Source organism: Aedes aegypti, chromosome 1, assembly GCF_002204515.2.
Source record: "Aedes aegypti strain LVP_AGWG chromosome 1, AaegL5.0 Primary Assembly, whole genome shotgun sequence".
Lineage (NCBI taxonomy): Eukaryota > Metazoa > Arthropoda > Insecta > Diptera > Culicidae > Aedes > Aedes aegypti.
Window position 1 is genome coordinate 228,531,744 of NC_035107.1, and position 26,719 is coordinate 228,558,462.

The 26,719-nt window shown below is 36.4% G+C and overlaps 2 protein-coding genes across 2 annotated transcripts; one reads left to right on the top strand and one right to left on the bottom strand.

The window, feature by feature from the left end:
• Positions 1-7,351: 7,351 nt before the first annotated feature.
• On the bottom strand, positions 7,352-8,837 carry LOC5580166 (triosephosphate isomerase). The gene is made up of 3 exons (XM_001655536.2): positions 8,678-8,837; positions 8,282-8,505; positions 7,352-8,126 (listed from the first exon to the last, which is right to left on the bottom strand). Exons 2-3 carry the CDS (start codon positions 8,468-8,470, stop codon positions 7,572-7,574), a joined length of 744 nt encoding a protein of 247 aa, XP_001655586.1. The 5' UTR covers positions 8,471-8,505; positions 8,678-8,837; the 3' UTR covers positions 7,352-7,571.
• A 15,606-nt stretch (positions 8,838-24,443) lies between these two features.
• Positions 24,444-26,403, top strand: LOC5580163 (cystinosin homolog). Its single transcript, XM_021837238.1, has 5 exons — positions 24,444-24,683; positions 24,743-25,178; positions 25,231-25,639; positions 25,703-25,805; positions 25,860-26,403. Exons 1-5 carry the CDS (start codon positions 24,541-24,543, stop codon positions 25,927-25,929), a joined length of 1,161 nt encoding a protein of 386 aa, XP_021692930.1. The 5' UTR covers positions 24,444-24,540; the 3' UTR covers positions 25,930-26,403.
• Positions 26,404-26,719: the final 316 nt, after the last annotated feature.

The window sequence follows — 26,719 nt, forward strand, 5'->3', positions numbered from 1 at the left end:
AGATTTTGCCTTTTGGAAACTGTTTGCAAGAAATTTTTCTATTGTATTTAAAGAATTTATGCTTATTTAGAACGAAATAATATGTTAAGCATATTATTGATTTTCTAGAGTCTCAATTAGGCTATTTTGTTTCCAAGCTTAAGTCTTCCAATAATTCTTCATTCATATTTGGCAAAATTGTGCGCTACGTTGAAAACACCAAAGGGGCTGTTCATTAATTACGTAAGGGTTTATGGGGGGAGGGGGGGTCTGAGATTTCTTACGCACCATACAATTTATTTTTAATTTTCATACAAAAAATCTTACCATGGGGGGAGGGGGGGTTGAAAAAACCCGAAAATTGTCTTACGTAATAAATGGACCACCCCAAACTATCTCGCACGGACGATTTAGAGTATAAATCAGAATGTTCGGATTGATCTTCTTCTTCTTCTTCTTGGCATTACGTCCTTACTGGGACAGAGCCTGCAGCTCAACTCAACTGTTACAACAGCAATACAAAGTTTAAGGTGAAGATGAATCGAAGCCAACCCTCAAATTTTCAAGAGCACGAATCTGAAGAACCGAACACCCGTTTGAGCTGAAAACTTAATCGATTGGTCACCACTAGCTCGTGACCAATCGATTAAATTTCCAGCTTAAACGGATGTCCGGTTCTCCAGATTCGTGCTCTTAAAAAAATGAGGTTTGGCTTCGATTCATCTTCACCTTAAGAGACATGCCATCAAAAAACAATACTGAGCGTTCAACCTGTTCAACTGCCACTGTTGAACCAAATCCCATATAACTAAGATCCCAAATACATTCACAGCTTAGTAATCTGTACACGCTCAAAAGCATACATGTGTGGAAACAACCCGTTCAACGAAAGAACTTGATTCAGATTGGTTCTTTCGGAAAAGTTGTACTTTAGTTCGCCATATCGAATTAAATCAAGTTTATATGTGGTTTCTCCATAATCTGCTATTACGAAAATATAGTGAAGCAAACGAATACCAAAGTTTTCTAATACCGTAAACACAAAAATCCATTGTTCTTTTTATATCCTGAAAATAAATTCTTCTTCTTTCTGGCGTTACGTCCTCACTGGGACAGAGCCTGCTTCTCAGCTTAGTGTTCTTGTGAGCACTTCCACAGTTATTAACTGAGAGCTTACTATGCCAATGACCATTTTTGCATGCGTATATCGTGTGGCAGGTACGATGATACTCTATGCCCTGGGAAGTCGAGAAAATTTCCAACCCGAAAAGATCCTCGACCGGTGGGATTCGAACCCACGACCCTCAGCTTGGTCCAGCTGAATAGCTGCGCGTTTACCGCTACGGCTATCTGGGCCCCCAAAAATAAATAAATAAATAAAGAATTAAATAATAATATTTTAATCAGTCCACAGTCCGAGATGTCCGCCATTCATCTTACGGCAGCCAGTATTTATAGCTCAGAAATCCCGTAGGTACGAACAAGTAAAAGGTACCAGAGTCATAAGGAATATCACTTAAGATAGGTAGACATGACAGTCCTTTCCCCTTTAGAAATTTTCTAATAACTCTTTAAAAAGCCACATTCACGTTATAACAACTCATACAACGAACAATCGAAAATATACCTACCTAAAAAATTCCACAATTGTGTGTTCATAGTACCTTTTTCATGACTACAACAAAACATTCAAATCATTGGATTCATATTACTCAACATTACATTTGACAGCTTCGTCAACACTAAAGAACAATTTCGTTCATCTCAATATAATATCTCGCTACACAAAAGAACAACCATGTTCACAATATACGACAACTTCGTCAGCTCTAAAGAACAATTTAGTTCAACTCAAATTGACAATTTCACCATACTCAAATAAATAAAATTGGCAAACTCGCCACCTCAAAGAAAAACGATAATCGCCAACGTTTCCATAATCCTCGTCGCCACTTTTATATCCTGAAAATAAATAAAGAATTAAATAATAATATTTTAATCAGTCCACAGTCCGAGAAGTCCCCCATTCAGGTTACGGCAGCCAGTATTTATAGCTCAGAAATCCCGTAGGTACGAACAAGTAAAAGGTACCAGAGTCATAAGGAATATCACTTAAGATAGGTAGACATGACAGTTCTGAACTGAGAAGAAACGAACATTTCTATCGACAATACCCACAACTAAGTTATCAGCATTTCGATACACAAATTTTTGTAATTTTCAGCTCACTAGGTTCCCTCAGTTGTCAAAAATCGAATCAATCAGACATGTATCGCATGTCTATCAAACGATTTTACCGAAAGCCAACCTTCTTACTGATCTGCATCAGCAGTTATAAAAGTTTTAAACTTTCAAAGCACCACTACATGCAGTATATAGCCATTTTATGAGACGTTTCGAATCATATGTTTTCCTTTTGTTTACCAACTTTGAAACTTCCTGGCGGGCCAATTTATTTACGTTTTTTCATTCGCCACATTTGGAAGGAGCTCATTCAGCAATGGCGCTGGTGTCTATGAAACATGCTTTTTAATTTTTCCATGTATCTTCCTTTTTTTCGTTTTCTTCAAATAAAATTTATTCCATTCACTAATTTTTGTCAGACTTCATACGAATGTTTGTGCGTTTAAAATTGTGGCCCGCGACACAAAATTATTTCTGAGATTTGGCCCGCGGCTCAAAAAGGTTGGGCTGGCCTGACTTAAACAAACGGAAAACATTAAAAAATTGAGTAAACATGTGTTTTTGTCCTACGCTCAAGCGTTTGGCACTAAAATTGGAGCAAGACCCTATTGCTCAACTGCTTTGTAAAAGTGTATAGATGGGGAAAAGCTAGGTTACCAGATGAAAATTTTGAAAAGAAGAATTGAAGAACTTGATTGATTGCAAGCAGGGATGGGAAATGTACTGTAGCAAACATTTATCACCTCGACATTCACATTTTTCTACACGACCATCAAAATCCAAAGCAAACCATGACCGTTCAAAACAAAAAATGTCACGGCTCTTAAAAACTGTAATCTTCTTCTTCCCAACGTTTTTTTCAAATCCGAATGCGAAATGACTCGAGCACAGTGGTGACACGACTTTCCCGGTTTTCGGGGTTTTGCATTTTTGCTCGATAAAGGCAACATGAAGTTGAACTTGTTTATATGTATCGCAACGGAATGATTGTGCTCTTGCTATTAGCGCTAATAGATTTCAATTAGTTGAGAACACAAGCGAAATATTAGCGATTGAATTATTTAACATTTTTTTCAATCATTCACCTCGAGATGGCTGCCCGAAAACGATCATAGTGGAGAGACAAAAACATTCAACCGTGTGTGAACCGTTGGCAGCGCAACGCCTGATGGTATTGATGCTGCTGCTGCTTTGTGTTTTAGTTGACTGGCAGAATCGATGAACTGTGGTGAATAGTGGTCACAGTTCCTAAGCCAGATTGCAAGACGTTTATCCTAAATCAGTTTCCAATTCCTTTATTTTATCCGAATGTCCAAAAAAACTAAAAAGAAAATCCAACTTATTTATGAATTATTTTTAGTTAAATATAAAATACAGTAAGCTTAAAACGGTATGAATTTTGAAAGAGTTTGTTCGCAAAGATTGTGTTCGCCTCGGATCCAGTTGGTATATGAAGAAGTTGAACGCAGGATCAAGTGGAGATATGGATTTGGAGAGCATGGGGCAGAATCGAAGAAGGAGAAATGCAGCCACGAACCGAGTATTGTGTCGTGAAATGGTTTATTCAGTGTTTTCTGTTTAGTTGTTAACTATATAAATGAATGAATTCGATACCTTCCTACTCGATGAACCCTTTAATAAGGAATTATGCAGAGCTGGCTGTATGTAAACAATGTTTTGCTCTGTGTATCTGTGTAGACTATATTTCCAGAAAAGGGTAACGTTTTACAGCCAAGCCCATTACCTTCTGAGAACACCTTTGAGATCCTTTTAACAGAAATGATAGCTCCGAATACATTCTTTCGTTCTCCACTTTTGTCATAATTTCAAAATTCCAAAAAAACTATCAAAGATTTGGCCTAGAATCTTGTTAATAACTCTAATAAATCTGGTCAATAACACCTATATTACTTTCCTATTTATTGATCCGTCAAAGATCTTGCTATGATTTTTTTTTAAAATGGCTTTTTTTAAGGGCTTATCTACATTCATCGACTTCTCTTGATCGTTGCTCTCTATGCCTTATCGCAGAAAACCGGTTCTCTCTTCGTAACATATTTTTGAGCTGTAGTATGAAGAATCCCTAAAGGGTGTCCACGATGAAATTGCCACACTATGAAATTGCTCTAACTTTTTAACCGTTGGGTAGAATTTAATGAAAATTTGGGTGGATTTAGTTCATAGTGCATTATTTACATTCTGCAAGTTTTAAAGTCCTGTGATCAAAACTCGCGGAAATGGAGTCGAAAGAACAGCTCGTGCGTGATAAAATCTTGCGCATTCGTCACGAGAACAAGGATCTCTCGCATCGTTTCATCGCTAAAACGTTGGGAATCGCGAATTCCACGGTGTCGCGAGTGATTAAGCGGTTCGAGGTACGATTGACCACCGATCGGAAGCCCAGAAGTGAAGGAAAAAGTATTCCGTACAACACCAAAAATCACAACCGCGTAGTTGAGGCCTTCAACCGAAACCCGAACGCCTCCGTTCGGGATGTGGCTAAGAACCTGCACCTAAGCCGAAGTTTTGTCCAGAAGGCCAAAACTAAGGCTGGGCTTCGAACGTTAAAGGTACAAAAGGCCCCTAATCGCGACGAGAAACAGAACAAGTCCGCCAAAACCTGTGTCAGGAAGTTGTACCTCAACATGCTGACGAAAGTTGAATGCTGCATCATGGACGACGAAACATATGTGAAGGCCGACTTCAAACAGATCCCTGACAACCTGTTTTTCACCGCCAAGGATAGGTTCAGCGTTCCGGAGCATGTCCGCACTCAGAAGATGTCTCAATTTGCGAAGAAATTCATGGTTTGGCAAGCCATCTGCACGTGCGGCGGGAAGCGGAGTGCACCTTTCGTGACCCAGGGCACGATGAACGGACAGGTGTACATGAAAGAGTGCCTCCAGAGGCGGCTCCTGAAGGCCCACAACGTCCCAACAATCTTCTGGCCGGATTTGGCCTCATGCCACTACTCCAAGGACGTGCTGAAGTGGTATGTGGACAATAAGGTCAATTTTGTGCCGAAAATGTTCAACCCTCCCAACACTCCGGAGCTCCGCCCCATCGAGAAGTACTGGGCGATTATGAAGCAGCACCTTCTTAAAAGACCTAAGGTAGTGAAGACAGCCTCAACGAATCTACTAAGAATTTTCTAGCAAATACAGCCAAGGATAGAACCCATTAACAACCTTATTAGAAATCTAATAATAACCTTTTAAGTGATCTCTCAGAAAGAACTTTCATGAAACTGGTCAATCATCGGTTCGATTCTTGTAAGGACTACAACAAGGTCCTTACGATTTCAAAGGCGCTACTCTACAGAAATGATGAACGTAGAGAGGCGGATCTATTTCTTATGACACTTTTGATTCAATTCGTTAGAGGAGTACTTTGAAAGCTACTGATCTCCAGAGTTGCCACATATACAGATTTATCTGTATTTTTAAGATTTTTTTTGAATATTTTGTGACCAAGAATCTATATATTACAGATTACAGATTTTTTTAAAAAAATCCAGATATACAGATTCTGTATACAGAATCGTGCCAAAATTATATAGATTTATACAGATTTTTGAACAAAAATGAAATACATACTTTCGAAAACCTCAAAATTTAATCTGAGATGTGTCAATTCAGCATTGTAGTTGCAGAGGATTGGTATTGTCTTGAATTTCTTGTGTAATTCTCATGATAATCCCAAGTTTTAGTGATACAGGGTTAAAATACAGATATTTTACTCCAGGATACAGAAATACAGATAATTCAAGGAAAAAATACAGGTTTTAATGTGGCAACCCTGCTGATCTCATATTTGGCCCCATGCGTCGAATTGAAGTACTTCTTACTGCAAAGTTTCAGACTATTCAGTCGAGAAAACCCCCCATGCCAAAGTGAGCCATGGAAGTGCCCAAGTAGCTCTGCAGCACCCTACGATGTCGATCTACTTATTTTAAACTTTCCGCTAGTGCAAAACGCTAAAATAGAAATTGCAATGTCGTTTGATGCTTCTTTCGTGAGATTTGTGCCTTCAAAGATTTGGTACATTATTGGATTTAGATTCCAAGCAGTTTCACGTTAAAACATAGCTATGAATCTTAATGGAAATCTATCAAGCATTTCGCCAATAACCTTGCCCGAAATTCCTTGTACCCTTTAAGAAATGTTTTAAAGATCTTAATCGTAACTCCTTCTCTCTATCAACTCACCAAAACTTAGTCATGATGCGATGTACGAGAGACAGGACAAACCGGTTTGAAATACATAAATACATATTTTCTCGATGTGTTCTCCAAATTCTCGCGTATTTCACATATTTTCCCCGGTCATTTGTAATTTCCGGGGTTTCCCCGCTTTTCTCGGATGGATAGACAATAGGCTGTTCAAAATTTAAAAAAAGTTTGAAAATTCAATCTCCCATATCTTCCTTACTATCCTTACCATAAAAACAGTGTTCTGTGAAATTTTCAACTTCCTGATTTAAAGGCGGCCCAAAGACAATGTAGGTTTATATGGAAATTACAATAGAGATATTTTGAAAAATCTTCCAAACACGTTAGTACTGGGATGTGAGTACAAATTTATCATCACATTGTAAAAACTCATTCTTCGAACCATAACAAAGAAATTTGCTGAAGAGAGCAATTCAATCCGACGGATAGGATATTCGTAAGTTTGTTTGTAATTATTTTGCTTCGTATGGGATCATAGCCCTGCCATCATCTACAAATATCCCAAACAAAATTAGCTTAAAAGGCATTTGTTTCTTTAGAAAACATTCTTCATTAAGATTTGAAGTACCTATGAGTTTTCACTATGTGATGATAAGTTTGTACTTACATTTCAGTACTAATGTGTTAGGAACATTTTTCAAAATTGCTCCATAGTAATTTCTATATAAACCTACATAGCCTTCGGCCACCTTCAAATCACCATCTAGAAAGTTGAAAATTTAACGGGACACAATTTTTATGGTAAGGATGGTAACAAAGATATGGGAGATTGAATTTTCAAACATTTCTAAATTTTAAATTGCCCTAAGACATTGGATTGTGATTGTGGATGTGATTGGAAAAAGTTGAAAAAGGAGGATACGCCTTGCAAGACGGGTTTGGCCGACAAAAACAACAAAACAGCTCCCTAGTTTAACTGTTTGTTATCAGTTGACACCGACAAATAATACACCGTTATACTTTTTGCTGAACAATGTTTTTTGTATTTGTTTGTATTGTTTATGTTCTAGTTATCAGTGATTACTGCATTTTCTGAACTTACATAATAATTCGCCTATACTTTTAAATTATTCATTCCTGTTTGAGGCCTGAACGCTCCGAACTTTCGAAATGCCCCGAGAGAGTGAGAAATGGCGGTGAGTGATAAGATTTACCTTTTGCAGAGTTCCGTCTCCACTTACTGCCTAGCATTAACGATCTGAATGAACTCCGGCTTCAACGAAGCACCACCAACCAGGAAACCATCGATGTCGGGCTTGGCGGCCAATTCACGACAGTTGGCAGCAGTGACCGATCCTCCGTACTGGATTCGGATTGCTCCAGAAACATCGGCGGACACATTCTCGGTGAACCACTTCCTCAGGGCAGCGTGCACTTCCTGGGCCTGTTCCGGGGTGGCAGTCTTACCGGTACCAATAGCCCAGACCGGTTCGTAAGCAATCACAACGTTGCTCCAGTCCTTGACCTTATCGGCGATGGCCTTGGTCTGGCGGAAGCACACGGCCTCGGTTTGACCGGCTTCACGTTCCTGCAGCGTTTCGCCGATACAAGCGATGACCTTCAGACCTTCGGCCAAAGCGTGCGCAACCTTATCGGCCACCAGTTCGTCCGATTCACCGAAAATGGCACGACGCTCCGAATGTCCCAGGATGACCCAGCCAATGTTCAAGTCCTTCAGCATGGCCGGCGAAATTTCACCGGTGAAGGCACCCTTGGCCACCTTGTAGCAGTTCTATGTGGAATAGGGAGAAACAATGTTGGATATGAAATCGCCATATTGAATACTAATCAATGAAATGAAAGCAAAAGTAAAAACAAATCAGGGCATAGACCTTATCATTTGAACCTTGGCCTCAATACATGAAAAACACAGAAATAATTACACACCTGGGCGGCGACTCCAACGCTGTCCGGCAGCTGGGAGCGAGCCAAGGTCAGATAGGGGGCTGGGCATCCGACGATGACCTCGGTGTCGGCACTCAGCGGTCCAGTGGTCAAGGTCTTGCACAGATCGGTGATGCTGGCCTTATCACCATTCATCTTCCAGTTTCCTCCGACGCAGAATTTGCGGCCCATTTTGTTTGAAGATTGGATTGACTAGACGGCGAAAACTGCAATCGAAATCGACATTGTGTAATCACCATCTTGATTAATTACAATTACTCGTTCAATCACTGAAACACTCTCACAGCACGAATAGGTGAAAGTAAAAGCTCTAAGGCTAACGATCTACCAATAGACACAATGTCAAGGCTAATGGTTTAAATTTTCACTTTTACTTACGATGAACGAGGATTTGCTTCCTACCGGTGCGACGGTTTGCACTTTTGTGGAGAGCTTCAACAACCTCCAGATGACCTTAGTGCAAAACACGGTTCCTCTCTTGCACGTATATGCCCCGAGGATATAACGCACGTCGTTTAGTGGCCAGTGAGAGGGCCACTCTCACATCATTCACTGTTGCGAGAGAACGACGCCTCTGTCAGTGTCGAGGGCCCCTTCGATGGATGACGGAATACATACGGATGACAGAAAGGGATCTAGTAACGCTCTACTGCGTGGTTCCACATGTAATGTATATTTCAAATTGCCCGTTTGTACTTTATGCAGCGATCGGCTGAAAATATACATAAATTCGTTTGTTCTTGTAATTCTTCTTTCTATCGTTACGTCCCAACTGGGACAGAGTCTGCTTCTCAGCTTAGTGTTCTTATGAGCACATTTTCTCAGTTATAGGATGAGAGCTTTCTTTCTGAATTTATCATTTTTGCATTTGTAGGGGGATTGAGGTATAAGGAATCCACGGGGCATTTTTTACATTAAATTCATGTTTATTTGCTTTTTTAGTTTTACATAGAAATTATTTTCTTACATTTTAAGTGTTTGACGTTCAGGTCCTACAGCTTTGATAAATAAATTTGTTCTTTGCTCTGGTCATATTATTTTGGTTTTACCCTCGTTATATAATTGGCCTTATTGGCTCTGGTAGTTTTTATAAAAGAAAAATTTGATAACCTAACTACTACTATTTACACTAACAAATTTGATAACCTAGGGGGAATCCACGGGGCGAAATAGCCACCTCCTTATTCTCTGAAAATATGAGTGTAAGGTACCGCGAGGCAAGTGGGTAATAGGGTAACCAATATATTTTGGACCCCCTGGGACATTTTCCTGCAAATTTCCCAGTTTAAATCGAAAGACCAACTCAATTCGCATGCCATTTGGAAAGATAGGACTATTCCGCACTTGCATCAAGCGTTTGTACATAGCAAATGTGTTTATTCTATCTGAAATTAATTAAATTTAATCGGTTCATCCATGCAACCGTTACAACACGTTACACACAGAAATCGAAGCCGTCAGAAATTTTTCAAAAGTAAACAAAAACTTTTTTCAAATTTCTGAACTGAAAGCGTAGAATTTCTTCGGTTTTCCATTGTCAATCGATTGATTAGACTATGGGCAAGCATATTATATAACCAGTGTCGTGGACTTTGTCGCCAAACGATAAAAAAAGCCAGGGGTCCAAAATATATACTTTTACGGTCCAAAATGTATTGGTGTGTTCAAAATAATGACAGACAGTGCTTCACAATTAAATTATTTTTGACGTTTTTCGGATCCTACATGATCGTATGGGCCTTTTTATCTCGTAGAGGAAGTTTTTTGCTACATTTTGGCATGTTCTTTGACTTGGTTACGCTGTGCAATTAATTAATTGGAACAAAAAAATAAAATCACTTCCTTAGGGGGTCCAAAATACGACCGTTACCCTAATTGTGCTTAGTGCTAAGTGAAAATAATATAAGTAGATGAAAAAAAATTTAGATGATGTAGATGAAAAAAGAATTTAGTATTATACCATTTAATTCCACTAGAGTTTGTATATTTAGGCAGATACGCATATATCGACCTCAACTGTAAGGCCGTCTGCAGTGTCGTGTACTAGACTCGACGAAAATAATTTGTATAATTTACTGAATATGTGAATTTGAACGTTTTAAACTCATGCGTTTAAAACATTTGAGGCCATTCAGGACATTACGATAGGTAAGAGTTTCCTGAGATTTTTCAATCATGATGGTATAATAATACGAAAGATTGTTAACCAATCAACTATTACTCCGTTACGAGTTGGCGGCGTACATTCTTATTTTGATATTTTCAGTGAAAAAAAAAGCTGCGGAAAATAATTGCCGGTCCACTTCTAAGTTGTCCTCTCTGACAATTTCAAACTGAAAAAAGGGTTAGAAATGATTCGACGTTGATCTAAAAATAACTAAATTTAAAAATGTGCTAAACACGTGGGGTAAGTGAAACTCATTAGAGATTGAATTTATGTTTGCTCTTCATGTAGCTCTAAGTAAAACAAGGTTCGCAATTATCACAAAAAAAAAACAGAACGTGCTGATAATCCAATAAACACTTTACTCAAAGCTTTGTTAAGTTGATGGTTAAGTCTTTGAACTGCTCTAAAAGAAATTGCCAACCATTACGGTATTTTTGTGTCTACTTCGAACAGCCAATTGAAAGGAAGCCCTTGATTGAAATATTCCAATCCAATATAATTAAACGCATGGAAATCCCGTGAAATGTCTATGTAAAGCTAGTTCAAAACATAATAATGGGGTTCTAGTCTATTCACACACAAACGTTTCTGAATACTTTATTGAAGGATTCTGTTCCAAGAAATGATTTCTCCCGAAGAGTTATCCGATGTCATATCCGAGTTTCAAACAAACAAAAAACGAGCGATAGAAATTCTACAGAGCAGAAATACAATTATAATAAGTTCAAATGTTAAAGTTAATATAAATCGTAAATATGATTTTAGTTTTTCAATTTTATGTTCATAATGACACACTTTTCATTTGCCCCACTTGCTAGTAAAATCAAGAGATACAATTTTCAAGATTTTTTTTCTGTATTTTTTCTTTTATTTTACATAAAAATCAATATCATAGAAATTTCGGAATAAGGTACCGTGGGGCAAGTGGACAATTGAAATCGTATACAGTCGACTCTCCATAACTCGATATTCAAGGGACCATCGACTTATAGAATTATCGAGTTATAGAATGTACCGAAACAAAAAATCACAAAATCGAAGGAACAAATTTCTGTATGTCTAATATATAAATGATCACCTCTGTAAGAAAGTAATATTATTTTGTTGATTATACTTTATAAACTATTATTCGAAAACTTTTTTCGAAATGCTCAAAAAATCACACTTTTTTGACTGACAATATTTTTTTTTTATTTTCATGTTTCTCAACTTTTAGTACAACTTGCAAGTATTTTTTCATCCCCAAACTATAATTAGATCGCGTTTCCTCAAATAATGAAAGGTTTTAAAATATACATCGAGTTATGGAGAGAAATTTCCCTCTCACGTGACATCGACTAGTGGAGATATCGAGTTATAGAAATATCGACTTATGGAGAGCACGATGTATGGAAATTTGAAGGGACCGAAAAATCCATCGAGTTATAGAGTATATCGAGTTATAGAACATCGAGTTGTGAAGAGTCGACTGTAGTTGAGATTCTTCAAATTCTGAAGAATTTTAAATGAAACAATTAAGGTCGTGTAATTGTTCAGCTTGAATACCACCAAATATAAGCGGTATATTTGGTGGTATTCAAGCTGAACAATTACACGACCTTAATTGTTTCATTTAAAATTCTTCAGAATTTGAAGAATCTCAACTATACGATTTCAATTGTCCACTTGCCCCACGGTACCTTATTCCGAAATTTCTATGTCTGCTCAAACATGATCACAGGACAACTGCACTCGAATTGATGTCATATTGAAACTTCATGTCTACACTGAATTTTGTTTTATAAGCAAACAATTTGAAAAAAAATAGCATTTGTTAGTTTTGTTTTCAAATAAAATAAATAGTGTAACCAAAAAACTCTATTTTTATTAAAACATGTTCAATGTATTTCTACAATTAAGTTCATGTTGGGAAAAGTATATGTTATCTCTTCGAATTATGTTTTATTGTTAACTAAAACTAATTCTAAAATGCTAGGAAGTGTCTATTGCTTAATAACATTGGCTAGACGCATTAATTTCGAGAACTCTATATTCTATCTACATGCATAAAAATGGAATGGTGTTTGTATGTCACGAAATATGTTGAAAACAAGTCAACGGACTTACTTTATTCTTTCACAGTTATTCCGACGTGTTCGTGCGTAGATAAAGTTTGGGAAAGTTTTCAGAACAATCGAAAAACGAGAGAAAACTAATTTCTCATTTTTTATGAGAGATTGAATGGAACTTTTCAACAGCCTGCTCAATGGCAATATGAAGTTTGTCGGGACAGCTAGTTTGAAACTAGGGGGTGCGAACTTGATATCAACAAGCAGGCTGCTGTCAAGCCTAAATTTTCATCAAAATGATCCGAGTATGCTTACACGGAGACGGAATTCAACTCAATTTTGGGTTGTTTCAACGCAATTCCGTAGTTGAGCCCAATAACTCAATTTTGGCTGAATTTCCAAGGTCCCCACTAGGTAGTTTGGCTTTAATTCCATTAGAAAAATATACTCAATTTTGGGTTGATTTAACGCAAAATTGAGTTCTTTCGACCCAAACATAAGAAGAGTTGCATTTACCCAAATTTGGCTTATTGGGCCAAAGTAGGAGTGTGGGATCATTACTTCGCCACGCTAAAAAATGTATACATTTCATGTGACACAAAAACTATCAACTGTTAAAAGTGTTGAAAGAACGTTCTACTCGGTCTTACTGATGCGTATGTTTTTTTTTTTCAGATGTTTGTGAAATATATTTTAAACTAAAATACGGTCAGAAACTATCCGATTCAGCTGATTTATTGGACTTATTGCCTGCATCAAACTGAAAAAGTTTTGTGTGAAGTATTTCAAGTGTGCACCTTGAAAATGGTTTCCTGCGAGACAAGCAAACAAACAACGGTTAGCACTGGTAGAAAAAATGTGTTCAAATTGAAAGACCAAAATGTTCGAGACCGTACCCCTCAGGTTTAAAATAAACGACTATATAACTAATAAAGACTCATATTTTGAACATTCGAGTTTTGTATGGATTCGGTTGAAATGTTTCGCTGAAATATGTCATCAAATTAGCTGGAAATGGCAGCCATGTGGAATTTAATTTTAATGAGTTTCATACCACCTTGGGAGCTGTAATGGTTCTTTATTTCTAGGTCAGTAAAACTAGCTCACTTGAATTTATTTGTAAAATTATTCATTTGAATTTGATTTATTCGTGATGTTTGAAATTTGAATCAAGGTGTTCGGAACATGAAACAGTGGTGTAGCCAAGGCACAATGGTTCAAATCGGCAATTTAACAGGAAAAAGGTGTTTTCCTTGTTCTCGGCGGTTTCAGACATACGTATTTAAGTTTTGCATCTTCTTAGAAAAAAAAGGTGAATAGGGCGGCCCTTATTTAAGCTTTAATTTTGACTCAAAATCTTTTGTTGGTGAAATTTGTGGTTGCGCTCTTGCGGGTAGACCCGAAAAATCAGTTTTTTTTTTGTCCAACTTTTTTGTTTTTAGTTTCACGTGAATGTGGTCGAAAACTGTGAGAACGTCGCTAGTAAGCGTGTTATCTACATGAGATAGTAAGTGTTATCTACATGAGATAGTAAGTTCGAGTCTTCGGCAAAGTTATTCAGAATGTCAAGGACATCCGGAAAATAGGTAATTGGATTCAAAATTTAGACGCAAGGTATAGCTAGTGAGCAGATAAAAATGAGCATCTATCTCATTATAGAAAGTTCGAGTCTTCGATAAAGTTGATTATAAGTTCAAGGACATCCGAATTGCAAACAGTTTGGTTTTTAATTTTGCCGCTAGGTGGCGCTAGTAAATATGTGCAATTGAGCATTCTTAGCTAATTTTATCTTTTGATCCAAATAAGATAGAAAGATCGAGTCTTCTTCAAAGTTGTTCAGGAATGTCAAGGTTGATTTATATATTTTTAACTTCATACAAGTTCTATCTCATAATATTGATAAGGAAGAATGTTTAAGTTTTTGGCAAACAAGAATTTGTAATTTTGTCACTACGTGGCGGTAGTGAACATTTTGAATGAAACATTTTAAGCTAGTTCTGTATTGTGATCCTAATGAAATAGCAAGTTCGAGTCTTCGACAAATCTGTACAGACTGCCAAAGAAATCCGGACGTCATTGGCGTTACTGAGTTTTGAGGTTGCCAAGAAAACCAACTTTTACTCTGGTTCTTCAAAATTTAGTCGAGATATGGAACATCAAGTTATGGAAAGTTGATTATTATTAAATCTCATGATTTAATATGATATAATGTCTTTAATGTTGTTCAGATAGCCATTAGCATTTTTAAATTGAAGTAATTGAGATCAGAATCATTGCATATTGAAGTTATTCTGGTTTAATCCATTACATATCCAAGTGTTTCAGATCTGATGCATCTCTTGAGGATCCGGGTATGTTTTACTTCATGTGCGAAGGATTCATGCCTGACGTATATCATATACAAATTATTCAAGTCAGAAACCAAGAGATTTGACCCGTAACGCGGGTAGATCACCTTTTCGTGGTGCGTTACGGGGTAAGATCTACCAATTTGAACCCTAGTCTCATCTTGTTTTCGGGCTAGGGTAATATGTTCTGGTAATTCAAGGATTCGCGGTACCAAGTCCTTGTTACTGGCAACAGTTTCTGAAAATTAATCTATTTTACCTAGCCGATGGTTAAAGACTCGGAGTTGGTCAGTCCCGAGACTACACTTGAAGCCAGGATAACAATCATGAGTATTGACTCCACAAGGACTGTAAGTACTGGTGATTCAAGGACTCACGTGAGTTCTGATTACTAAACAAATTTTCTAGCTTGATTCGGTTTTGCTGCTAGCATAAAGCCCCTTTTTTTCTAGTATTTTTCTGGGACTAAACTAAAAGCGAAACAAGGATGGGACTAGAGTTCCGTTGCATGGTCAAATATCAGTAGTACCGATTTGGTTTCTCAGTAATTTAATCGATTATGTTTGCTAAGGGGCGCGCCTTCGCTGATATGTAAATTTCTATGAAGGGTGTAAATAGCGGGACCTTTTCATCATAGTCGATTTGTATCAATATCTGAGGAATCAAAACAAGAACTGTACAGAAATCGATGCTTCATTACCTATCAATGGAAATGGAGTAATGTGACATGCACTATACACTAAGGATACGGGTAATGTCACAATAGATCTAAATACCGTAATCCGGGGTAACATTGATCTTTTTTTTTGAATATTTCTTAAATATTTCGTTCGAAAATGCAAATGTTGAAAATTTTATATTCTTAAAACAAGTACTGCCACCCATAGCTCGTGGCTATATACTGTATTTTGTTTTAAGAAAGATTTAAGCATGTTTAAAAAAATGTTTTAAGTGATTTTTTGATTAAGCTGATATGGGGTAACATTGATCACTCATGTAAACAACATTCGGTAATATTGAAAATGTCGTTACTTACTTAAATCATGGCAGCTGAAGCCGAATATGAAGGCCAAACGCTTAAAAGTAATTTACTTTTTGAGTTATTTTAAAATTAAAAACACCTCGAACGCCGGAATACGCCTAAAAGTAGGCAATTTCTTAAGGGAATTTTACATTAGTAACAGTAATTCGACAATGTTGCCTAATTAAACATACTTTTGAAAGTTTTGACAACGGAATCGTTTTCGGCGATGCCATTTTTAGTAAGAACCGCATTTTCCTTGCTCATATCGTTTGCAGAACTTATGTGAGACATGAATCTTCGGTAGTGTCATCCTTAACCATTAAAATCATTGTTTCGAAAAGTTGCTATATTTACGCATAAGGTAAACGCAATCTTCTCAAAAATCTTCACTTTTATTAGCTCATGAATATAAGAAAGATAAGCACCATTCATGATTTGGAAATGTTTCATCAATAAATGATAATACGAACTTTTTACGAGATGAGTCATTCCGATCAATTTTACCCCGCTGATCAATGATACCCCGGATTACGGTACTGGTCGCAGTGGCGCATCCGAACAGGAAAAAAAAAGAGATTCAGGGTTGATTGTCTTTATATCCAAGTGATGCGTGATGATTCACTCCATATCCTAGTGAAATGCCTGATCCTCTTTATATTCATTAGTTTCAGGCTTGATCCACTTAATAGTCAAGTAATGCAGGTTTGATTTTCTCCATATTAAATAAATCATGCCAGATTCACTCGATGTTCAAGTGACTCATGGCTGATTCACTTCATATTCAAGTGATTCAGGTCTGGTTCGCTTCATATCCAAGAGATTTACATCAGATTCACTTCATTTTCAAGTGATTCATGACTGATTCACTTTATATTCCAGTGATTCATGTCGGATTCACTGCATATGCAAGTGGTTCAGATCTGATTCACTTGATGTTCAACTGATGCAGGTCTTAATTACTTTATATTCTGTACTAGCGGCCCCGGCAAACTTCGTCTTGCCATCAAGTAGGCTGTTGAAAAACGCTATTGATCGTCCCATACAAAATGACAGTTTCGTTCGCGCTCGTTTATCCAACATTCCCGGTGAATATCCTGGGATTTTTATACACACAAACACGTCGGAACCCTTGACGAACAAAACGGAGAAAGAATTATTCAAATCCTTTGACCCGTTCGTAAGCCATTTCGTGACATACAAACACCATTCCATTTTAATTTATATAGATGTATGTTTCAGGTATGAAATACTAATTAAAAGGTACACGGTACTCCATCTACTTTAAAGTTTCTCTATTTGAGATTCTGCTCAGAGGATTCGAACATTCATTAAAGAGATGAAATACTTGATATTCAAATAGTTCAGGTCTGATTCACCTAAAATTTAGGTAATTTAGTTTTGTTTTACTGCATTTTCCAGTTGATCAGGTATGATTCACTTCATGGTCAAGCAGTTTAGGGCTGATTCACTTCATTTTCAAGTGTTACAGGTACAATTGACTGCATTTTCTAGAGATTTAGGGCTTATTTACTTCATATTTTAGGACATTATTACCGATCTTTGAGTGATTCAGGTCTGATTCATTCATTTGTAAGTGATTCATGTCTGATTTACTTGACATTCGAGTGTTTATAGTTTGATTTAATTTATATTTTAGTTATTGAGGTCTGATTTGCTTCATATTTAAGGAATTCAGGACTGATTCGCTTAATTTTCATGTGGTTCAGGTTTGATTTACCTCATTTTCAAGTAATTAAGCTACGATTTAATATTTGTTCAAGTGGCTCAGGAGTGATTCTTTTAATTTTCGAATTGTTTAGATTGAAATCTCTTAATAATAAAGACATATTCACTATATTCAAATATTTTAGGTCTCAGGTCAGATTCACTTCATATGCAAGTGATTCAAGTCTGATTCACTTTATATTCAAGTGATTCTGAACTGATTCACTTCCTAGTCAAGTGATTCATGTTAGATTCGCTCCACATCCAAGTGATTCGTGTCGGATACATTCCGTATTCAAGTACATCAGGTCTGATTCACTTTATAGGTCTAGATTACTTCATATTCACGTGATTTAGGTCTGAATTACTGCATATTCAAATAATTCAGGTCTGATTCATTTCGAGTTTATGTTATCCATTTTTGTTTAACTGCATTTTCTAGTGATTCATGCCCTCCAAACAGTTTAGAACTAATTCACTTCATTTCCTAATTATTCAGGTCTGATTCACTTCATGTTCAAAAAAAGACCGATGCATTGGTCTACTTAATTTTTAAAAAATCATTTCAAATTCACCTCATATTTGAGAGATTCAGGTATGACATCATATTCAATAGCTTTAGGTCTGATTCACATCATAGTCCAATAATTCAGTCCTGATTCACTTCATTTCATAGTGATTCGGGTTTAAATCATTGGATATTCAAGACTCCAATTTTCTATCTTATCTGGATAAGAATCGTGGGATCGAAGCCCATCAGAACGATTCCATTATTTTTTACATCTCAAATTTTCCAAATTGACTTTTGTGTCTATGAACTTCAGGTTTTTTTTCAGATATAACTCGCTTGAAATCCTTAATTTTATATGCTTACTAGTGGCACCAATCGGATTTTTTTTTTTATTTAAAGATCTACTTTCCTGATGTCCATGAAACTCTGAACAACTTTCACGAAGACTCGAGTTTTCTATCTCCTGTGCATCACAAGAGAACACTATTTTAGCACGCTCGTTTTTTTTTTTTGCATTTCGGATGTCCTCGACTTTCTGAATAGCTTTACCAGGGTGTCGACTACCTGGAAAAACCTGGAAAGTCAGGGAATGTCAGGGAATTTCACTTGAGGACAGGGAAAAAAACATCAATACTACAACATCAAACGAGTTGATTGTCAGGAAAGTTATTGCTCAGGCTAAGTCAGTAATACGATATATGGAATAAAAAGGGTAATCAATCTTAGCAGTTAACCATTGAGGAAATACTCTTATGCATAATAGAGTAAACTGTACTTTACTGCTTGTATTTATCCTCAGAATTCAATTTTACTGAATTAAAAAGTATCAACAGTACTCTCCCAACAACTTCATCGAAATTGACGTGGATAGCTTTAAAAATATTTTGTTGTTAAGTTTCCTAGATCAACTCAATGCCTAGTTTGGCGCATTCGCTCAAAATCTTGATAAAATGGAGTCCAATCCATCAAATTATGTCAATCCTTACAAGTTTGCTCAAAATATCCAAGTAGAACTGGTGAAACTAAGTATAGAGAAAAAACAATAAGGATTCTCGTATTTAAGTGATGATGAATAAAAGCCTATGATCTCGAAATTCCAAGAGCATAAATCTGATGAATCAAACAATAATTTATTTGAAAAAAAATTGTTTACTGGCTGGTGGTGATTAATCGATTTTGTTCAGTTGTTAACACTGTTTGGTTTTCTGGATTTGTGGTCCTGATGATGGTACAATTTTTCGGTTTAATGTTCTGGACAGTTTCACTTTTATTATATTTGATGTAAAATTGCAGCACGAGAAAATAAATAAAAAAAAACTAAAATTTTGTCAAAAATATGGATGTTTCAGATATCAGGATATGGACAGGATATTTCTTGTTTATTTTTTTCAAGTTGTTTCTGAAAATAGTTTATTCAGATAATACCACCTTTCTTCAGGATTTTTATCAGGAGCTGTCTCATAGATATGACCATTTTTTTCCTTAGAATATACCCAGGAAATTCTCCAGAACATTATTGAAAAGCAGACATTTTAGCAATATTGTTTGCAGTGGCGACTCGTAACCTCACTTTCTACCTGTTCTACGACTCTAAAAATGACTATTTAGGCAAATTCAGATTATAAATCTAAAAGTTAATTATTGAAATCCCTCTCCTAGGAAGTGTAATCATGCCCCATTAGCACTTATATGGGAACCAAAAACATGTCCAGTCGTGGTGGTATCACATCAGGAAATATTTGTTTAATGCCGCGTCATCAACCATCTGGCATAGATGCATCAATCTTACGGATGTGATCCAACGGTTATCCTGTTACCAGGCATCGGGGTAACAGGAGCCGTAGCCACGCTTTGATGCAGATAGGTTAGATTTTGTTTAAATGGTTATAATATTGACTAATGAGGAGAATGACAAAGGATCCATCGAGTAGAATGTGACACAAATGTTAATTTGTTATGCTTCTCTCATTAGAATCATAATAAAAAACCACATTTATTATGTTGGTATCATAAAACTACAACAACTTCATTCTCGCAAAATTATAATAAATAGATAGGGCTTAGGCGCGATGAAGCTTTATTTTGTCACCGAAAAGTGGATCCGGACAATAAAAAATGACTTTCTATTTCCTTATTATTTCTAGTATAGTTTTTAACACATAGAAATGTATTTACGACGATTCTAAATGAAAACAGGCGAGACCAGATTTGAAAATGAATAGATGTATAAAACAAACTGATCAAAATCATTATTGACCAACACGACAAAAGTAGTAAACTTAAAATATTCAACTTGTCCAAGTACTAATAAACATGTTAAAAAGGACCAACGGAACTGAGGAAAAACTAGATCAACAATCAACATATAAAGTTTCTGATGTCGTTGACTATAGTCAGCGATGTAGTCAAATGTAATTCAATGAAAACTCAATAAATCCTGTTAATTCCTAATACTAATAGCTTTCTTTCTTTTCATGTATAACAACTAACAACAACACCATCACGAGGGAGCAAGTGGTCTATCGTATGTATCAAACGTCGTGTTAGGAGCCATGATTTATATTTTGAAATTTATTTATATAGTATAACATACACGTTTTAGACTAGTAGCATAAACGACTAAAATACTAGAGAATACATGACGTACAATGACGAGAATTTTGCAAGAATCCCTCGTAGTATGATTCGGAATACCGCATACTATTTTGCGAGGCTCATGACCGGAATGACGATTTTTTTGCGATTTTTTTTTTGTAAGAATTGAATAAGAATTACCGTCAAACGGGGTGACTTGCAACACTTTTCAACTTCATTCAACCAAAACCATGGCCTAACGGCATCTAAAAATTTAAATTCCTTTATGAACTTTTAATGGCCGACCCGCCTACAGAATGAGGTGACAGAAGATTGAATCGAATTATTTTATCATACCAAAAATAATAAAGAAGGTGAAATTTTTCAAGTTTCCTTATGCGGGGTGACTTGCAACACTCTATGCTAATTTAGTTTTTGCCATCAAAATGTTGATATTTTTTATTAGTCGCACTTCTTAAGTATTATTATTCATGTAGGGGGATTAGGGGCATAATGAACATACGGGGCGAAATGGACACCCTCTCAATATCTGATAATACGCATATTTCATCAAAAGTTCATTCATTGCATGAAATCTGTAATGCATTTGAAATGTTTGACAGTATAAAAGTTTATTTTTTGCTTCAATTGTTCTTCAAAATTTGACTTAAAATTTTTCTCAGTTTCAAATTGGCATATAAGCAAGACTGTGGAAGAATCTAATTTTTGAGCAAAGTAACGAATCCAGAAAGGTTCTTTTTAGCTATTATGATTGAGGGAGAGCCCTTTTGCATATCGGAATGATTGACAGTCATTGAATATATTGGAATAACTAAATTTCATGCAGGTGTTCATTTCGCCCCGATACCTTTTTACCAGCCTTGTTTTCGACCCAATTTTCTATCTCGCTTTTCTGACATATGATATGATTTTTATCACTATGAATGAATGTGGCACGTCGTACTAACATCAAACTTGAAAACTAGCTGGGGGTAAATTAAAAACATTGCCATTTAATGGTCTTAAAACGAACATTTGCTTAACGTGTCCATTATGCCCCTAATTCCCCTACTTAAAGCATTCGAACCAGTACAAGAGCATTTTGATTACATATTTTTAAGAAAATAATTGAGAAATTTTTGTATGGGAAAATGAGGCGGTAAATCATCAAGGTCAAATATGTCAACTTAACAATATATTTAATGAGTGTTTGAATTCGATCGATGAATCATGACTCCTTTTATTATGAAGTTGATCTAATAACAAAGTTTTCCACTTTTATAAAACTCTAAATTCCATGGAAATTAAGTGTTGCAAGTCACCCCGCATAGGTACATCTTTATAAAAAGTATTTTTATTAGAAAGTTGTTGCTAAAATTTTCCCTGGGCTTGGAATTATATTTTCCAGGGAGCGATGAATTTTGATAATTGATCGCTGTTGTTAGTAGTTTTGATTAGATGTTGGGTGAATTTCAAAGCAATGGCAACCTCTTTATTACAAAATTTAGATTTTATCTTCTGACCTAAAGATTCTGGTTAAACTACTGTACTATGCAGTTGGGCTGCACTACGCTATCACTCATCAAAATTACTTTCACTTCGGGAAAATATAATTTCAAACTGGCGAGAAGATTACAGACTGAGGGTGGGTTAGGAGCACAATCAGACCCTTGAATGTGCAATGTGGGGTAGTAATTGGGAATGCCATTGACGGTTTGTAATCTTCTACGAGGTTTTCGAAAACCAACAGGGCGCGTGCACCGGGTTGCGGATAGGAGCAAAGGGAGATCAATAGCATTTACCTAAAATAATAGAGCAAAAAGCCGTTCCATGATTAGGTAATGTTTAGCGATCTTCTATGGTGTTCTAGTACTATAAAATTCTTCACTCACTGGGAATTCTGGCCTTGATAATATCCATAGTGATAAAAACATAAAATAATACCTAATACTGTAGTAATAAACGAAATAAAATCAATCTTCTATACTTGACAAGGTTTTGAAGACAATCAATGAGTGAAAGAACTACCTATTAGAAAAGCCACATCAGCTAAGGCTATACATATACAAATGTTGGTCATAGGGTCATGACGAGCATTCGGTATGTATGTCTATGATTGATTCTTATTTAATAGGAGCACTAGAAGACCACGCGGACAATTTCGAAACAAATTATTTTATACATCGGTCTTATGATCCGAAAGGCTCAGCTATGCTGTAATGTCATTTTTTAAGCTATTCATTACTGCTGTTTAATTGTTTATTATTCTAACAAAACTACATAATTACTCATTACTAATCACTGTTCCTATATTCTCTCTTTCTCACCTTCTTATCTGTTGCATGATTATGATCATTACTAATATAATGCATGAGCATGCACAATAAGAATAATTTCAGAATTGTAAGCAGTCAATGGATAACTGGATAGAATAGCTTCGAAAAGGGTGCTCAAAACAGAATAATTCTGGTCAGGGAAGTATAAACATCATGAGTAAGTAACACATTTCATTTTAATAATATCAAATATTTTTATATAAATCAGCACCGCCAATCAGTGAATTGAATTATAATTTTATATCTGTAAAGTTGTCTTACTTGTACATCGATTGAATTGCGTTCTTTTTAGTAATGTTCAATCATTAGCAAAAGCTTCTAAAGCGTCGCATCGTGCCATCAGCAGTTCTTAGCATCACTCTCATATTGTCATAATTTTCTATAGAGCGATCAGCTAATTCTTTCTTACTTGTACAATGGTTTCGAATTTTAATAAATCAAACCAAACTCCAAAACTCAAATTAAATTGCTCTCAGCATATTTACATTTTGCAGCATTAATCGCATTACTGTGTCAAGTCTTCTCCAATTTCCTATACCCTACCCCAACCCTTCCTATCATTTCCGATGGTGTTCAAGTGGTCCGCATAGACTATTACGGCCATTACCTATCCCTTCCCCCGGCTTTGGACTGACTTGCGCTCTCATTGCCCCACCAAACGCTGCAAAATGAAAATGAAAATGAAAGAAAGTTGTTGCTAAAATTTCGTAAAATAAAATTCGTCGTATTATCACTCATTAGTTGTAGAAACAATATGTAGAGTATTAGTTTTGTAGATTATATCTATATCATGATTTCAGGTCACGATTTCGAAACTCTATCAAGTATCAGTTTTCAAGGCATTTAAAAGAATTATGTTTAATTTGTAAAAATATTTCTAATAGCTACTTGCATTGTGGCCACTACATGAATTATAAGTATGACGTATTGTAGTACCGATTAATAACAAATTTTCATTTGAATTTTGTGTTTTATAGTGAAATTTGGTTGTAAACTACAATGTGTTGCAAGTCACGGCGCCGTTGCAAAACACCCCGTTTGACGGTATGTCCAGGATTTTACATGATTTGTGTGTTCGGCTTATCTGTCCTCAAACGATTATCTCTCATGATCATTAATTATGTTCAGGAATTTACCCGACGTTGATCAGAGTTCTCTGACTTTTCTCTTTCAAAAACAGATCAAATTCGTGTCTGTGATTCTAACCGTTACAAACGTTCCTCTCAAGATAACAAACAGATGATGAAGCTTATCAATTTTTACCCGTTCTGCTTTCCGCTTGCGATTTATGATCCATCTCGTTGACAAGACACTTTCATCCAAGTAGACATGTACACCTAGCGAAGTCTTATCATTGATTCCCGCTGTGGACCGAAACGATTCGCTTGGTATTGTTTTCCAATTGAGCCATTGTTATCTGGAAGATACCCGTTTGCAAATCTACTGAGCGAACTGTTCATTTCTCCTCAGTTAACTACATTGCTCGTGCAGTCGACCGCATTGCAAAAATGGTTCCATCCGTTGCATTACTGACTGTGTTGATTTGTGGTGCTTGCGCCGTTGAATCAGTTGATCCACTTCGGGTCTGGTTTGATCCACAGGACTACACCAGTACTTTCGGGGAGTCAGCTGATTTGTTTCTGTGGATTGAGTTTGTTGCTCGGCGAATGTGATTTTTGAACGTTACCAAATTTAAGTATTTTGTTATAGCGGCGTTGTAAACCGGAATGCTACGGTGAAATTCAACACCGTTGACGGGGGGAGTCATGTAAGTGTAACTCCTGACCAGCTGTGGATCAATGGAGGAGTGAAATACACCGAGACTCCGATTGTCGTATCAGCGAAAGGTCTCCGTCAAGGGAGATTCATAGTAGAGGCTGGTGTAGAGCCCGAGGGGATCGCTGACGATCGCAGGCTATTTGTTCGGTTGAAGGTGGCTTTGAATCAACCGCTGATCTACATTTCATTGGTGATCGGATGGGCTTATACGGCATGTTGGTCAATCGGATATTATCCGCAAATTATTCTCAACTATCAACGTAAAAGTGTTGTTGGACTGAGTTTTGATTTCCTTCATATCAATATCATCGGACATGTCTGCTACGCCTTTTTCAACTCTTTTATGTACTGGAACAGTTTCATTGAGGTATAGACTGAAATGATCATTATTCGAAATAATAGCATATGTTTCATTCCAGAAAGAATACTTTGATCGACATCCACATGGTTTGAATCCCGTGATTGGTAACGATGTAGGATTCGCAGTACACGCATCGGTTGCTACCGGGTACACCATTCTGCAGTGTTACATCTACCAGAGCAATGGAAATACGGTTTCTCCCACGGCTAAGGTCATCATTGGGACGTACCTGGTAATCATTGCTATATCGGCCAGTCAGGCCGTGTTTGGAGCGATCCATTGGCTTGATTTTCTCTACATTTTGAGCTATATTAAGCTATCGACGACACTAGTGAAGTATTTCCCGCAAGCGTATATGAACTTTAAGCGGAAGAGCACCGAAGGCTTCTCAATTTTGAACCGATTGCTGGACATTGCCGGTGGCCTGCTTGGCATTCTGCAAATGGTGATCAATGCGTGGAATTTCGGTAGGGTTTGAATTTTTAAATGTTAAATAATTGAATGCTTTGAATAGAATTTATATATTTTAGATGATTGGCAGTCCATCTGGGGTGATCCTGTCAAGTTTGGTTTGGGCGTATTTTCGATACTGTTTGATTTGGTTTTCATAGTACAGCACTATATTTTATACAGGTATAATGTTTGGAAAATTATTGTAAATTGTTTAATATTCAAACATTTTTATAGGAAACCAATCCACAAGGAGCCAGTATACCAAAGTGGAAAACAGACGAACGAACAGACAACCAAACTTTGAGTTTGAGTTCTTTTTTTTAATTTTAGACGAAAAATATGTAATGTCTCGAAAAATTTATAGGACGATTTTAATAAAATGTGATTTTAATTACTTTTAAACACATCAAACATTTTTATAGGAAACCAATCCACAAGGAGCCAGTATACCAAAGTGGAAAACAGACGAACGAACAGACAACCAAACTTTGAGTTTGAGTTCTTTTTTTTAATTTTAGACGAAAAATATGTAATGTCTCGAAAAATTTATAGGACGATTTTAATAAAATGTGATTTTAATTACTTTTAAACACATCAAACATTTTTATAGGAAACCAATCCACAAGGAGCCAGTATACCAAAGTGGAAAACAGACGAACGAACAGACAACCAAACTTTGAGTTTGAGTTCTTTTTTTTAATTTTAGACGAAAAATATGTAATGTCTCGAAAAATTTATAGGACGATTTTAATAAAATGTGATTTTAATTACTTTTAAACACTTTTGAAGTGCTCTTATAGCCCAATGAAGCCGAAAGTTGAAAATTAAATCGGGGCCACCTGAGGAAAACGTAATGAAATGCATAGAAAAAACTGTCGTATAAATGCAAGTGATGTTATGTCGATATTATATTATTAAGAGGGCCGTCACTCTTGCAGCAGCGTGATTTGAACACCTCGCCACGCGTGCATTGTACCGACATCTGATGCAATGTTTGTCGTGGGACAAAGAGTTTATCGGGTATTGTTACAAGTAGCGATCAACTTAATTCATGGCGTATTCGCGCTCTTAATTTTCGTTAAAACCATACCCGA

What these genes read in the sequence shown, in the direction of transcription:
- LOC5580163 (XM_021837238.1), top strand. Translation starts at nt 24,541, where the DNA reads ATGGTTCCATCCGTTGCATTACTGACTGTGTTGATTTGTGGTGCTTGC. An exon ending in GATTTGTTTCTGTGGATTGA is followed by an intron (nt 24,684 to 24,742) that starts GTTTGTTGCTCG and finishes ATTTTGTTATAG; the next exon opens with CGGCGTTGTAAACCGGAATG. An exon ending in CAGCACTATATTTTATACAG is followed by an intron (nt 25,806 to 25,859) that starts GTATAATGTTTG and finishes ACATTTTTATAG; the next exon opens with GAAACCAATCCACAAGGAGC.
- LOC5580166 (XM_001655536.2), bottom strand. Translation starts at nt 8,470, where the DNA reads ATGGGCCGCAAATTCTGCGTCGGAGGAAACTGGAAGATGAATGGTGAT. An exon ending in GCGTTGGAGTCGCCGCCCAG is followed by an intron (nt 8,127 to 8,281) that starts GTGTGTAATTAT and finishes TATTCCACATAG; the next exon opens with AACTGCTACAAGGTGGCCAA.